The 15,813-nt window shown below is 37.9% G+C and overlaps 1 protein-coding gene across 11 annotated transcripts in view; it reads right to left on the bottom strand.

Annotated features, from left to right (window-relative positions):
- ADAM22 (ADAM metallopeptidase domain 22) overlaps positions 1-15,813 on the bottom strand; it is a 238,401-nt gene that overhangs the window by 39,405 nt on the left and 183,183 nt on the right. For all 11 annotated transcript variants that reach the window (XM_019958884.2, XM_070787951.1, XM_070787949.1 and 8 more), the window contains exons 18-23: positions 15,380-15,460; positions 11,922-11,972; positions 11,640-11,703; positions 9,922-10,027; positions 7,281-7,400; positions 2,237-2,405 (exon numbers count right to left, since the gene is read on the bottom strand). In XM_019958884.2, coding sequence (XP_019814443.2) covers positions 2,237-2,405; positions 7,281-7,400; positions 9,922-10,027; positions 11,640-11,703; positions 11,922-11,972; positions 15,380-15,460 — 591 coding nt within the window. The remainder of the gene's footprint in view (positions 1-2,236; positions 2,406-7,280; positions 7,401-9,921; positions 10,028-11,639; positions 11,704-11,921; positions 11,973-15,379; positions 15,461-15,813) is intronic.

The raw sequence follows: 15,813 nt of genomic DNA, 5'->3' as shown, positions 1-15,813 counted from the left end.
CTCCAAGTGTGTTTCCACATCATGCAGCAGCACCAGTGATACACTGACAAGAATAGTGAAACACTGTTCACTGTACAATGATCATAATAAACACAATCACAGCTGACATTATTGAATATTCACTGTGTCACAGGGATTGATCTAAGTATTATGTATCAGATACAGGTGTTAATTCCCTGATTCTTCACAACAATCCTGCATCCTAGGCAATATTATTATTCCCACTTTATAAGAATAGAGTGAAACACAGAGAAGCTAACTAATTTGCCCAATCTCACCCAGTTAGTAAAGAGGAGAGCTGGATTTCACACTCAAACTGTCTGGTTCCAAGCCCACACTCTTAACCTACATGATGTAGAGTATAAAGAGAATATTTACTGTATTTCACATTTTAATTTTTGTCACATATACAAAGTTGAGTCACTATAAGTTAAAAACACATAGGATATAACCTTTCTGTATTATGCATATTAATGATTTGATGCTATTTGCCACCTGATTCACTTGTGTCTATTACTTTTTTGTGTGTGCATGTGTGCTAAGTCGCTTCATGTGTCCAACCTTTTGTGACCCTATGGACCGGAGCCTGCCAGGCTCCTCTGTCCATGGGGATTCTCCAGGAGAGAATACTGGAGTGGGTTACAATGCCCTCCTGCAGGGGATCTTCTTGTACCACGGATTGAACCTGCATCTCTTAGGTCTCCTGCACGGGCAGGTGGGTTCCTTACAACTAGTGCCATCTGGGAAGCCCCATCACTCATCATGCATTACTCATTCCTTAAACAGTTAATTAACACAACTCTGTGTTACATACTCAGGACTTCTAGATGAATAAGATACAGTATTCATTAGCATTATGATCAAGAAATTATTCCATTATGCTTTTCTCCCATCTCCCAAAAAGCATCTCTCCCTAACATCCTCTAACTTATAAAGGAAAGAAGACTTAGCAGATTCCTTTGAAATAAGGAGCAAAACTACTTCCTATATACCTCCTCTATTCTCCTGTACCAGAAGAATTCCTATTCTTAGGCAAAAAGTAACAATTACTAAGGCCTTCCTTAGGAAATTCTTGGTGTATCCTTCAGGGATATACACAGAATGACCGGGATTGAAGGCTTACACTTCCAGGACAAGGATTCTCAACTGGTTAGTATAACCAGAAGGAACCCAGAGAAGATAAAAAGAAAATCATGGCACATGCTAAAAGAAGAAGATTCAAGAAATTTTCGTCAGTGTAGGAATTCCTAACTGAAAATGACAAAACTGTACTTGCTAATAGAGCATGTTTATTTAACCTATAAATTTACCTATATCTTGTCAGATACATGATTAAAAAGACAGACTTTAGCCTTTTAAATACCACCATTTTTTCTATTTGGGCTTCCTAGGTGGCATAGTGGTAAAGAATCTGCCTACCAATGCTGGAGATGCAAGACTTGAGTTCAATCCCTGGGTCAGGAAGATCCCCTGGAGAAGGAAATGGCAAACCACTCCAGTAATCTTGCCTGGAAAATACCATGGACGGAGGAGTGAGACAGGCTACAGCCCATACGGTCACAAAGAATCAGACATGACTGAGCACCACCAGCACCACCATTCTTTCTATTCATCTCTGAGATTCATTTCCTTAATTATTCTGCTTCTATTTCTAGATGTTATCCTCAGCTGGTACCCACTGTTTTGGTCAAGGCAATTATTTATGGTCTGTTCTAATTGGTCAGTGTGTGCTGCTGCTAAGTCGCTTGAGTCGTGTCGGACTCTGTGCGACCCCAGAGATGGCAGCCCACCAGGCTCCCCCGTCCCTGGGATTCTCCAGGCAAGAACACTGGAGTGGGTTGGTCAGTGCCTGGACCATACCAACTGTTAAGTATTGTGGCTACTGCCCCTACTTTGTACTCCCTTTTTCATCCCATTACAGTTTGTTAAAATTTGTCTCCTAAGTCACTTGTAGAAAACTCAGATTATATTCTATTAGATCAATTTAACCTAATAAGAGTGGAAAATGGAAGAATTTGGTTAGGAAGATAAAACTTTTTCTCATTCTCAAGCTTTCAAAGATTACACAACAGAAATATACAAATGACTATGACCACATGACTGTTTATACACTAGCTGGAGAAACATGGGCAGGTATGTTTTCCATTATTACAGAAATAGGCAGTTCAGGGTCATATCTGTTTCTCTGATATAAAAGAACTGAATAGACCCCTATGGTGAGGCAGTGAATACTTACTCCATTTCCTGAGCAAACAGTGCCTTCTTTATTGCTTAAGCAAGTACTAAAGTTGAAGGAAGCCACAGGAAGACACCTGTGTTCTAAACACATCATTTTGGGACCACAGGGTGTCCCGTCTTCCACATAACCAAGGTCAACATCTTCATCAAGCTTAACGTGCCCACCACTAAAAATAAATTGAGAGCAAAAAGAAAGCAGGATTCCATTAATTTACATTTATCTTGAGACTACATTTAAAAATTTTAAAGTAGGCAATATCACTTTCTCTATTTTCTCTTTATTACCTAATTTTAAAAGTAGCATAAACATTTTCAATCTCCAAATGGAGAAAGCAATTGAATCTTTTGATCTAATTATTTGCAGAGATATTTATATTCCTTAGGATTTAAACATAATTATTATAACAAGGGCCTGAAATGGCTTTATCATTTTCCTTTGGCTACTATGCCATGTACAAGTCAAGTAAGCCATTATTAATAACATTTGATTTGATAAATAAGTACTTTCAAGATTTTAAATACATTTCAAACAATGATGAGAATTTTTTAGTTTTGGTTACATTTCCCCAAAAGATTGTTCTATTTACAAACTACAGTTGACCTTTGAACAACATGGGGGGTAGGGGTACCACCCTCCATGCAGTTGAAAATCCAAGTTCCACATCCACAGATTCAACCACTGGGGGATTATGTAGTGTTGTAGCATATATTTATTAAAAAAAAAATCTGTATTTACTGAAAACAACATGCACATAAATAGACCCTTGTAGTTCAAACCAGTGTTGCTCAAGGGTCAACTGTATATTTGAGAATGGCTAAACTATGGCAACAACTATTCAATACAGCAACCCATACATTAGGCAGGAGTAAGAAAGAAACAGGATAAAAACAATTAAATAAACAGGATAGGGACTGAAAATGTATATTCATCATCTATTCATATAGTACCATGTCAATGCTATTACAAAAATTTCCATTCTTGTTTATTTGTTTTTATCAAAATTATGCATGCATATAGTTTTATGAGTTAAACAGACAAATTGGTTTTTACAATGCAGTGAAGGGATCCATTGCCCCTACTCCTCTTATATCCTTCCCTGGAGGAATCACTTTCTACTCTTAACTGATTCTTTCTTTATTTATGTACATATTTTTAAATAATGAGTTTGTATCACTATTTTTAATTTTCCTATTTTCAGTATTATCAATTGACTGCCTTTTATGGAATTTGAGAATTCATCTCTTTCCCCTTTCCTTCCATTATACATTTTGTTGATAACTAGTTAAATTAACAACAAATCATGCATTGTTAGGACTTAGTAAATGTACACCATAATTATACCTTTTCTTTTACTTGTATAACTTTTTATTTTCCCTCAGATTCAGTTAGGTTCAGTTCAGTCACTCAGTCATGTCCGAGTCTTTGCGACCCCATGAATCGAAGCTCGCCAGGCCTCCCTGTCCATCACCAACTCCCAGAGTTCACCCAAACTCATATGCATTGAGTCGGTGATGCCATCCAGCCATCTCATCCTCTGTCGTCCCCCTCTCCTCCTGCCCCCAATCCCTCCCAGCATCAGGGTCTTTTCCAATGAGTCAATTCTTCACATGAGATGGCCAAAGTATTGGAGTTTCAGCCTCAGCATCAGTCCTTCCAAAGAACATCCAGGACTGGTCTCCTTTAGGATGGACTGGTTGGATCTCCTTGTAATCCAAGGGACTCGCAACAGTCTTCTCCAACACCACAGTTCAAAAGCATCAATTCTTTAGTGCTCAGCTTTCTTCACAGTCCAACTCTCACATCCATACATGACCACTGAAAAAACCATAGCCTGGACTAGACGGACCTTTGTTGGCAAAGTAATGTCTCTGCTTTTTAATGTGCTATCTTGGTCATAACTTTCCTTCCAAGGAGTAAGCGTCTTTTAATTTCATGGCTGCAGTCACCATCTGCAGTGATTTTGGAGCCCCCAAAAATAAAGTCGGACACTGTTTCCACTGTTTCCCCATCTATTTCCCATGAAGTGATGGGACCAGATGCCATGATCTTCGTTTTCTGAATGTTGAGCTTTAAGCCAACTTTTTCACTCTCCTCTTTCACTTTCATCAAGAGGCTTTGTAGTTCTTCTTCACTTTCTGCCATAAGGGTGGTGTCATCTGCATATCTGAGGTTATTGATATTTCTCCTGGCAATCTAGATTCCAGCTTGTGTTTCTTCCAGTCCAGCATTTCTCATGATGTACTCTGCATAGAAGTTAAATAAGCAGGGTGACAATATACAGCCTTGACGTACTCCTTTTCCTTTTTGGAACCAGTCTGTTGTTCCATGTCCAGTTCTAACTGTTGCTTCCTGACCTGCATATAGGTTTCTCAAGAGGCAGGTCAGGTGGTCTGGTATTCCCACCTCTTTCAGAATTTTCCACAGTTTATTTTGATCCACACAGTCAAAGGCTTTGGCATAGTCAATAAAGCAGAAATAGATGTTTTTCTGGAACTCTCTTGCATTTTCCATGATCCAGTGGATGTTGGCAATTTGATCTCTGGTTCCTCTGCCTTTTCTGAAACCAGCTTGAACATCTGGAAGTTCACAGTTCACGGATTGCTGAAGCCTGGCTTGGAGAATTTTGAGCATTACTTTACTAGTGTGTGAGATGTGTGCAATTGTGTGGTAGTTTGAACATTCTTTGGCATTGCCTTTCTTTGGGATTGGAATGAAAACTGACCTTTTCCAGTCCTGTGGCCACTGCTGAGTTTTCCAAATTTGCTGGCATATTGAGTGCAGCACTTTCACAGCATCATCTTTCAGGATTTGAAAGAGCTCAACTGGAATTCCATCACCTCCACTAGCTTTGTTCGTAGTGATGCTTTCTAAGGCCCACTTGACTTCACATTCCAGGATGTCTGGCTCTAGGTGAGTGATCACACCATCAAGTCTCTTATTTGATCACTGAATTATCTGTCACTAACTCAAAATTACACCAACCCTGCTGTCAAAATCTCCACTTAAGATGTGTCTGAACATCAGTTCATCTTGCTGAAATAATCTCCCCTAGAGTTTCAATTTGGAGTTCCCCTGCTCCTATCTGATCTGGTTGGCCCCTGTAAATGGTACAGAGCTGGCTATCTTGGCTTTCTCCAGGATACTATTCATTGGAGGATTGCCCTGTCTCTCTCCAGAATGAATATCTTGTTTCCTAAATTCACTGTGTTTCTTTATTAGTTTTCTTCTTTATTTTGGTGGAGCACAATTTCTAACAGCTTTGAGAAAGGACTTAGGGGAGTAAACTTGGGGAAAACTTGCATATCTAAATGTGTCTTTATTTTCTACCCTCACACTCGATTCATAGTTTGCCTGAGTACGGAATTCTACTTTGGAAATTATTTTCTCCATTGTCTTTCAGATCCCAGCACTCTTGTTGATAGATTTGAAACCATTCTAATGCCTATTCCTTTTTTTTTTTTTTCCTCTCCTCTCTGGAAACAGTTGGGATTCTTTTTCCTTAGGTTCTGAAATTTCATAATGATAAGTTTTGATGTATTACTAATTTCACTAATTTCACCTTGCACCTGGTGAGCCTGGTAATATGGAAATTCAAGTCCAAAGGTTCTAGATAATGCTCTTGGAGTTGCTGCTGCTGCTGCTAAGTCGCTTCAGTCGTGTCCGACTCTGTGCGACCCCAGAGACAGCAGCCCACTAGGCTCCTCTGTCCCTGGGATTCTCCTTGCAAGAACACTGGAGTAGGGTGCCATTTCCTTCTCCAATGCATGAAAGTGAAAAGCGAAAGTGAAGTCGCCCAGTAGTGTCCAACCTCTGAGCCACCAGGGAAGCCCCCTAGCGACCCCAGCCATTGCTAATTTCCTCCCTGCTGTTTTCTCTGTTCTTTATTATTTCTATTCTAACATGGTGAGCTTTACTCTATGTCCCTTTCTTTGTCTCTTTTACTCTACTTTCTGGGAGATAATTTCAACTATTGAGTTTAATGTTTGCCATCTTTTTTTTTTTTTAATTTCTAACAGCTTTCCTTTGTTTTCTCTTAATATTCCTCATTTTTAAAAATTCTACCCTATTCTTGTTTCATGATAGAAGTATCTTAAAATATTTATAGGTAGTTGTTGCATTTTCTGGTCATTTCTCTCTCTCTCTTTTTAGGTTAAAGTCTTTCTTCACAAATCTGGTCATCTGTTTATATTTGAGTTGGGGAACCAGACAGATGATTGGAAGTTCTGGGACTTTCTGACTGAATATCAATGAGGCTAGATCACTTCTACACACTTCTGATAACTGATTTTTCCGCTGACAGTAAGCTTGGAAACCTTCTGTTTTATTCTTTGCAGACTGTAAAGCTCAAATCTTTCATGGGAGGGTGAGCAGTCATCAGCTTAGCTGGGTCAGGGAAGTAAGCTGTAGATCTAGCAGCTTCTCTAACAGAGTTCACCTATCTTTTTCATGTGAGTTCCTTCCTCTATCCCCAAGTCCTTTGTTCCCTCTTCCAGAAGTAGATGATGCTGCCCATTTTGAGCCTTTTGGGACTGGCAGTATATATTGAGTCAGTTTCTTGGTTTTCCCCATTACTGACTGAGGACTTCAGCATTTTTAGTTTTGATAATCATCTGCCACACATCTATTTGTTCTCCGTGCTCTAGGATTTTGTTGCTGCTGTTTCCTCTCCCTTTTTCTGCTTCCTTATGGACATACAAATTCTAGAAAAATATCTATTTAGTGTCATTTTAGTGGGATTTCATAAGGGAGCAAAGGAAGATGCCTGTATTTAATCCACTGATAAGAATGAAATGCAAACTAAACCGTGCAAGATTTAACTGGACAATTAAACATAACTCTAGCTACCATACAATAGTCCACATTCAATTAATTCTTCCCTTCTTTCTATCTGTTCTCTGTCAGGATTTACTTAATCATCCCTATGGACTAGAATCCATTTCACCTTACTAACATACATATGAACTGAAAATAGAAGTAATCCTAAGCTTCATTCCTGGGAAATAAGATGGCTAATGTTCTCATAGAAGGGTTAGATCATTACCTGCAGTTTAATGTTCTTCCCTGCTGTACAACTAAAGTAGACGTGATTTCACCATCGAGTTCTCCAAGTCTTGGGATATTACCAATGTTCGTACACAAAAGGTAACCACAAAGCACATCCCTGTGTCAGAAAAGTACCAAGTATTTACTTCTTCCCTCAAAGATACAGCAAAAGCCATACAGTTAGAACAATAATGTTATCTTACTTAAGCATTTGTTTTTTCATCAACTGTACTATTGCTTCAAATTACAAGCAAAACAAAATAACCTCAGATTAGTTTACTCCCAGCTTTAAAAACTGTCTTCTCTGAAACGTTTGGTGCATCAAAATCCCAACTGTGTTCTAGATTTTCCTTTATTGTCCGCTAAGTATTTATCTAAAGAAAATTATCCATCAAATGGACTTCTTTTATATCTGAATCTCTTTCCTCATTACACATCACAGGATATACTAAGACATTTAAAAAAATATTTGATAAGTGAATGAATGAACTTTGAATGAGGATTCTTTTAGAATACAGTGTTTTCTTCAACCAATGGCACCAGAATTAAAGAACAGATTATATACTTTGTGGCTTCTCAACCACATAGGATCATGATTCCTTTTCCAATATATTCTACTTCTCCCCCAGTTAGCACATACAATTCTAATTTAACTTGTAACATATTTTAATTTGTGTTAACTACTATCTTACATATTCTCTATATTTAAAACATTTTAATCATTAAGATAGATAATGATAAACATATTCTAATAAATGTCTTGCAAAGACTTATTAGCAGGCCAGCAATTATATATGGAAATATTAGACTTTATCATATAGAAAAAGAGAAAAATTAAGACTTGCATCTATCACCAACATAGAAAAATATGTATTATTGTATTAAAAAATAATTGTTAAAAGTTATATCATCACATTATTGTATATATCATAAATAAAAATGCTTTTTAACATAGAAGACACTCAACATTTTTCATTGGAGTTTACTAAATACTTTAGTATAATATTAAAAACATTAGATGATTTTTATTCTTAAGGAAATTATACTCTGGGTAAGAAGAGAAATTACATACATTAAACATCTATAAAACATAGAGTTAGTGACAAGAACCATAAAAGTAATGCAAAGGATGCAGGAAAAGAGGGAAGTGTGGGGAAATAAATAATAATAAATAAAATAATCCAGAAATAATTTACAGAGTAAGTGCTATCCAAGGGGATGGGGATGGGTAATTTTGGGATAGGTAAAATTTTTTTATGGCGTATATAGGGTACTTCCTAAAGTATGAATAGCACACATACCCGTGTGGAAGTGCTGCTACTGCTGCTGCTAAGTCGCTTCAGTCGTGTCCGACTCTGTGTGACCCCATAGACGGCAGCCCACCAGACTCCCCCGTCCCTGGGATTCTCCAGGCAAGAACACTGGAGTGGGTTGCCATTTCCTTCTCCAGTGCATGAAGGTGAAAAGTGAAAGTGCAGTCACTCAGTCGTGTCCGACTCTTAGCGACCCCATGGACTGCAGCCCACCAGGCCCCTCAGTCCATGGGATTTTCCAGGCAAGAATACTGGAGTGGGGTACCATCACCTTCTCCGGTGTGGAAGTAGGACAATAAAATATATTAGAAATGGCAAGGTTTGCTAGACTTTGAAAGAGTAGAGAAGAAGAAAACAAAATATGTAGGTTGGGGAAAATTATGGAAGAGGTACAGTGCCGACCTAAGGCTCCATTTCATGTATTAAGCAAGATGGTATGACATTTAGCAAAGTGGTTAAAAGAGAATTCTAAAATCAGACTGCTGAATTCTAATTCTGCTCCTATTATATCCTAGCTACATGACCTTAGTCAACTTAACTGTCTCAGTTTCCTTCTACATAAAACAAGGCAAACTGCCATTAAGATTAAATGACATCACTTATGTAAAGTGTAATACAGTTCCTAACACACAGTGTGCACTGAATAGATGTTATTCTTACTATCAATTAAGTATGTGGAACCAGTGAAATTTGAACAAAGAACTGACATGGTCAAAAGGTTCAGTAAAAGATTATTTTGATGGGATCATGCTAGACACTGCTGGCAGAGAAAACTAAGAGGTTTCTGTATTAGTTGAAGAATTGACATAGGTCTTAATTGGGGTAATGCAATAGGCACAGAAATGAAGAGATGAATTAAAGACAAATTGTGGAGGAGTGAAAGAGAAGAATAAACATGATGTGTCATTTGGATAATGAGTCAGAGAGAAGGTAGCATCAAGGATCACTCTGAGGCTTCTAAACAGGAGAATGAGATATTAAGATCTCTGGGGAAAAGAGTTCTCTATTAAAGTCAGCGTCAGATAATTCCATCTATCAGCACTGAGATCATTCTGTTGGCTTTAATTTTTGTTGCCTTTGAGATGCTGACAGCTGTCTTCTAGGTGAGAAAGACCTAAGGCAGCCGTAGGCATCGCTTGAGCCTTAGGAGAGAGGTCAGAATACATATTGAGATTCAGAAACCCTCTGCAAAGGTGCTGTTGGAACTCTGGGAAGAGATGAGGGAAAGAGAATGCTTTATGGCATGCAGAAAACAGGGAAGTCCTGGTTGCCTCAGAAGTAGTGCCTGGAACTGAGGTATAAACTCGGCCAGTTTCTCCATCTCACCGTTTGTTGCACTGTATCCACGTGTCTTTGTCTTTCCCACAGTTACCCTTCTCGGTGCCTTCTATATTCAGTTTCTCATAGCAGTATTTGTCTGATGACATCACATCTGAAGCAGAATAGAGTTTTCTGTCAGTGAGAGATAGGCCACGTGAGCTGTTCAACTCTTTGCAGTAAGGGGAAAACACTTGTGAAGAACTCTCTTCTTTCACTACAATGTTACCAATTGCAAAGGTTGTATCCATGCTTCACAAGAGTTCCCCATACCAAAACTATCCATCACTTGCATACATTTCTCACAACTGCTCATTTAAAACTTGAAAACAAATCTGTTTAGATCTTTGATATGATTCAGGCTGTAAGTTCTGAGAATAACACTCCTGAGAATTTAGCCAATAACTGGGGAAAGATGCTACCAAATGGTTCACTGACAAATGTTCAATGCTTTAATCTCAGTGCCAGATATAAAGCATGAATTTTTCACTCAGCAACTTTTATGAATCATAAAGACAACTTTATTAAAAGAATGATCCACGATAATTAAAGACTCAAGAAACAGCAGTATTTCCACCTTGTTTATTAATTCTTAACGGCTATTAAAAAGTTACTCTGCTTGTAAGCAAACCTGAATTCATGTTAAATCTCTGACTGTCAAATAACATTTTAAGTCATGTCAGAATTTTTGTCAGGATTTTATTTTTGCTAAAGCCAAGGTCAGTTGATGGAGCTATCCAAGATTTAGATCAAAACAACTTTTGCAAACTAATCAAAAGATGACTGTCAGAATATATTTTTTAAACTGATAATGTTTGGTAGTTTCTTTTCCTACTTCTTGCTATCAGCCACTAATTTTTCTCAAGAGGAGGAAGCAAAAACCATATTTCTTTGTCCAGAGCACAAGCCTACATAACTAAAATGTTCTCCCATCCCAGTGTTTCTCTAGTTGTTCAACAGAGAGCATACACTTCCATTCCCAAAAGGATTATAGCCAGTCTTTGTGACAGTTAATGGTTATCACTATCTTTACAGCTTGCTTTCCAATGTAAATCATCTTTTGAAAGAGTTTGAAGCAAACACTTCTTTCAGAAGGGCCAGTAATACTTCTGGAAAAACATAGCATTTAAATATGCATCTAAATTAAATATGTTTTAGATATAAATGTTACATATTTCCTTCTGAAAATCTGCCAAAGTTTGAAGGGAATAACATTAAAATTTCTTTCTGATATGACAGAGTTACCTTAGCAGAAATTCACCTATAACTAGGAAAACCAGCTAGAGTTTAAGAAAGAGAGATAAGAAAGAAAAAGCAATTCTACCTAAAAGGCTACAGTTCTTATCCAAGGGTGCCCAACTTGGGGTCCATGTCCATTCCACATGGTTGATGGGTTTTGCCTAAGGATACTAAGTTAAAGACAGCATAAGAGGATCAGAAATCCAGGTTTGCTTTGTTCTCCAAGTTGCATACCCTGGAATGGATTTTATCTGCCTGGCAGCAAAGCCACTTTCCATCCAAAGACATGGCTAACTAGCCAAGACATACAGAGCTGTGTCTTATCAAAGGAGGTGCTTTTCTCTAATTTCCACAAAAGTGTTCCTGCTGCAGTGGCTCTGAAAGTCCCTGAGTCATAATAAAGTGGTTGAAAAATTACTTCCATCCAGTTCACATGCCGTCGGGCCAGCTACTACACTTGGAGAAGGCTCAAACCTTGTTTTACTCACTTTGCCCCCAGATGTATTTGCATTGTCTATCCCTGGTTTTACATCTTCCTCCAAAGCAAATTCCCTAAAACGGAAAAGCATACCCGTTAGCAGCACAACGTCTACTTCCATCAGGTAACTGAAAAATATGACTAAGAAAACTAGTAGATGAGTATTATAAAGGCATTTTACCTTCAGAGTTGACTACAAAACATTTAATATGATCTTCCTACTTTGATGAGACTTAGTATTTCTTTTGTGCTGGTATATAGGAAACATTTAGGTAAAGATGAAGTAACCTACCTGGACACCATCACATGAATAACCATCCATCTTATGAATATTGGGGGCACACTAGGAAAAGAAAACAGAAATATGAACCAAATACACAGCAAGATATTAAGATGAGCTAATCTCTTTAAAGGTTTTCGTTTTGAAAATGAAGTCTCATAATACAGGGTATCTCTCAAATCATCTGAAAAAAAAAAAACACAAGATCAAGAGAAAACAAAAGGAAATGTAACAATTGATGCATTTTTCCCTAAAAATAGGGATCTACCAGAGGAAAAGAGCAGTTGATTTGTAAATCCTTATTTACAAATAAAAAGAACCAACAGCAAAGACTCAGCTAACTTATACAGACACATGACTTCTCAGAGCAAGAAAACCAGAGCACAAGACAAAGCCAGAAGGATGCCACCAGATGGAGCAATAGATATGGTTTCCTCTTTCTTAACCATGAGAAGTAACAGTTTTTATACATAAAATGATTCTCAAGTGAAAGTCTACCTTGGACATGTCAGAAAAAGACATGTTTTATAGCCATCCCCTGCCCCCCAACTTTTCTTCCCTTGGAGCAACTGCGGAAAAGACTGCAAAAGATTGCAAAACATTCCTATCTGGATAGAAATGTAAAAAAAAAAAAAAAACAGGAAAAATGAAAGACTAAAGTCTCTAATATTCCCGCCATCCAGAGACAACTATTTTTTATAATTTGGTACATTTTTTCCTCTACCTTTTTCAACATAATGTGGTATTTTATAATATAAGTATAATCAGATTATAGATAATGCTTTATATTCTGTTTCAGCCCTTTACTTTCATCATGCAAATTTAATTGCATCATAATAAACTTTTTTGTAGGTGTCTTTATAGCTATAACACATTCCCTGAGCTAACAAGTCATATAATCAATGTATTAAAATATTTTCTTACAAGTATCTCAAATTATGCCATTACAACCAATGCAACAAGAACATCTTTGTATGCACATAATTTTCAGATTTAGAATTCTTTTGAAATCCTGCTTATCACATAATTACATTTTAAAGAAGTTGCTTTAATATACTTTCATTCCCAGAGCCCATTAGGTAATCATTCATTGTATCCCCATCCTCACTAGGTGTAAGCTTAGGAAAACAATGCTAATTAGCCAGTAAGAATGCAAATCTTTAATCTCTTAAAATGACTGCTTTTAAAATAAAGCATTTTTAATGCTTAAAGTAGGGCTTCCCGGGTGGCGCAGGGATCAAGAATCTGCCTGCCAATGAGGAGATGCAACAGATGCGGGTTTGATCCCTGGGTCAGTATGATTCCCTGGAGTAGGAAATGGCAACCCGCTCCAGCATTCTTGCCTGAAAATTTCCATGGATAGAGGAGCCTGGCGGGCTACAGTCCATGGGTTAGCAGAGTCGGACGTGACTGTCTGAGCATAGCACAGATAAACCACTACTAATTCTCTTTTCTCTAGAGAAAATAGATTTGGGCAGTCTTCACTTTGCATGGCTCCAGCGTGAAGGAATTTCACTAACTATGGTTTTGTTAAATAATACCAGTACCCCAAGGACACATTCAATTTCAGTTACATAGTAGATTAAGTATGAATAATTGCACAAAGAACAAATTTTGCTATTAGCTCTTCAGTCCACCAGTCGCTTGGTAAATAAGATACGGCCATCACGGTCAACAGCCCATCTAGGTGCTTCTTTCAACGTCTGTCAGGATTGACCACTGAGCATCTGTTCATTCAGTTCATGTACAGATAACAAAGGACATAGCTTGTTGCCCTTCTGTCTCTGGGTGATACCATGTGACATCTTATAATAAAACTGAATAGTTGAAAGAGGAAATTGGCCAACAAAGGTGAAAGTGCAGCAAAGAAATGAAAAGTGATAACACTGGAAGAGAAATTAAAATCAAATGTAAATAGCATTACAGAAAAAAAAAAATCAGTGACTATGGGAATGGGATGCTGACACCACTGTTCAGCAAAAAAATTCCCATTCACAACTTCACATCTCTTGGATATTTCACGACATTGAAAGCACAAAGGATCATGTCAAAAAATTGGCCCAAACTTAGAAAGGAGAGTAGCAATTCAACAAGGCATAGGTAAGATGCTCATTAAGTATCATTACGTTTCTGACCAGGAGAAGGCAAGCACAGCTCAAATTACCGATAAGTTTTTTACAAAGAAATAAAATGCGTTAATTTTCAATATTTTCATTTTAATTTAATGTGAGCTAAATAAATATTAGTTCATTTTTTTTCATTTCCCTATTCATTTAAGTCCAACAGTAAGGGAGTTTTTAATCACCTGATATTTTTTAAAGATCACAGAATAACTGTAAATTTTTCCATTGATTACTACAATACTTCACATGGTTTCAGCTTTCATGGTCACTTCTGTGATCCTGCATTACAATGCAAAGCAAGGACTGCCTGTATACACATACACTGAGATCTGGGATCCCCTGTCAAAGTTTATTAACTTCTGTATCTTCCCTGAAGTGAAAGTGTTAGTCATTCAGTCATGTATGACTTCTTTCAACGCCATGGACTGTAGCCCACCAGGCTCTTCAGTCCATGGAATCCAGGAGTGAATACTGGAATGGCTAGCCATTCTTTTTTCCAGGGAGTATTCCTGACCCAGGGGCCCATGTCTCCTGCATTGCAGGCAGATTCTTTACCATTTGAGCCACTAGGGAAGCCCTTATCTTCCCTGCTGCTGCTGCTGCTAAGTCGCTTCAGTCCTGTCCGACTCTGTGCGACCCCATAGATGGCAGCCCACCAGGCCCCGCCATCCCTGGGATTCTCCAGGCAAGAACACGGGAGTGGGTTGCCATTTCCTCCTCCAATGCATGAAAGTGAAAAGTGAAAGTGAAGTTGCTCAGTCGTGTCCGACTTTTAGCAACCCCATGGACTGCAGCCCACCAGGCTCCTCCATCCATGGGATTTTCCGGGCAAGAGTACTGGAGTGGGGTGCCATTGCCTTCTCCCCTTATCTTCCCTACTGACAACTAAATGATATTAAATTCAAAAGCAGCAATTAGTGGCAAGCTGTTTCAGGTAAATAAAAGTCAAGACAGGCCCTGTCTCAGAACCCAATATCCTGCAGTTCTCTCTGCCTTATCTGACTCGTTTCAACCAGTTGAAGAGAAAGAGTCTTTCTGTTTCTTCCTTCACCAGCTAGACTAAACACAAAAGCCTTTTATTCCCTACTTTCAACAAAAACAAAATAGTTAAGTCAGATATACAGTCTTAAGATTAGTTCAACATTAAGACAAAATCACACTGAACATCTGCTCAAGCTTTGATTATTGAAACTTCAATTCCCAAAAAATTAATGAAAAGAGAGAAAGAGTTGACATGAAAGAGAAACATGAATATCTTGCCCATTTCCATTCCATCTGAGGGTCAGTTCACTAAACAAACTCCAACTTTTCCCCCCTTGGATTCAAAGGAAATTATTCATAAGTTACCTGGCTTGAATTTCCCGAGCATGTTTCACGAATATCACAATCATTTACTGCTTCACGGCACACGGTTCCCATAGGCTGAAACTAAAATGAACAAAACTCAATGTGCAAAACTGTCAAAGGAAAAAAAAAAAACAAACCTCTTACAGTATCATCTTCAAAATGCAAAATGAAATTTCTTTGGATTGGAATACCTTAAACTAGTTTAAGATGAAAATCTGTGAAAACCATAACTACTGCATGAAAATGTTAATTTAATAGTTCTCAGGGCGAGTTTCTCACATATGAAGTAATTTGCATAGTCATCACACATAGCTTACAAGATCTAGCTAAAATAGGATGTGCTTGATAGTACATCTCTACCAGAAGGACAAGCCAGTCCAAGTTCCAGCAATTCTTTCTTCCAACTAGATTATGGATTTATACTTTATCCCTCA

The sequence above is a fragment of the Bos indicus genome, chromosome 4 (genome assembly GCF_029378745.1).
Source record: "Bos indicus isolate NIAB-ARS_2022 breed Sahiwal x Tharparkar chromosome 4, NIAB-ARS_B.indTharparkar_mat_pri_1.0, whole genome shotgun sequence".
Taxonomy (NCBI): Eukaryota; Metazoa; Chordata; class Mammalia; order Artiodactyla; family Bovidae; genus Bos; species Bos indicus.
This window is presented reverse-complemented; position numbering and strand designations above follow the sequence as displayed.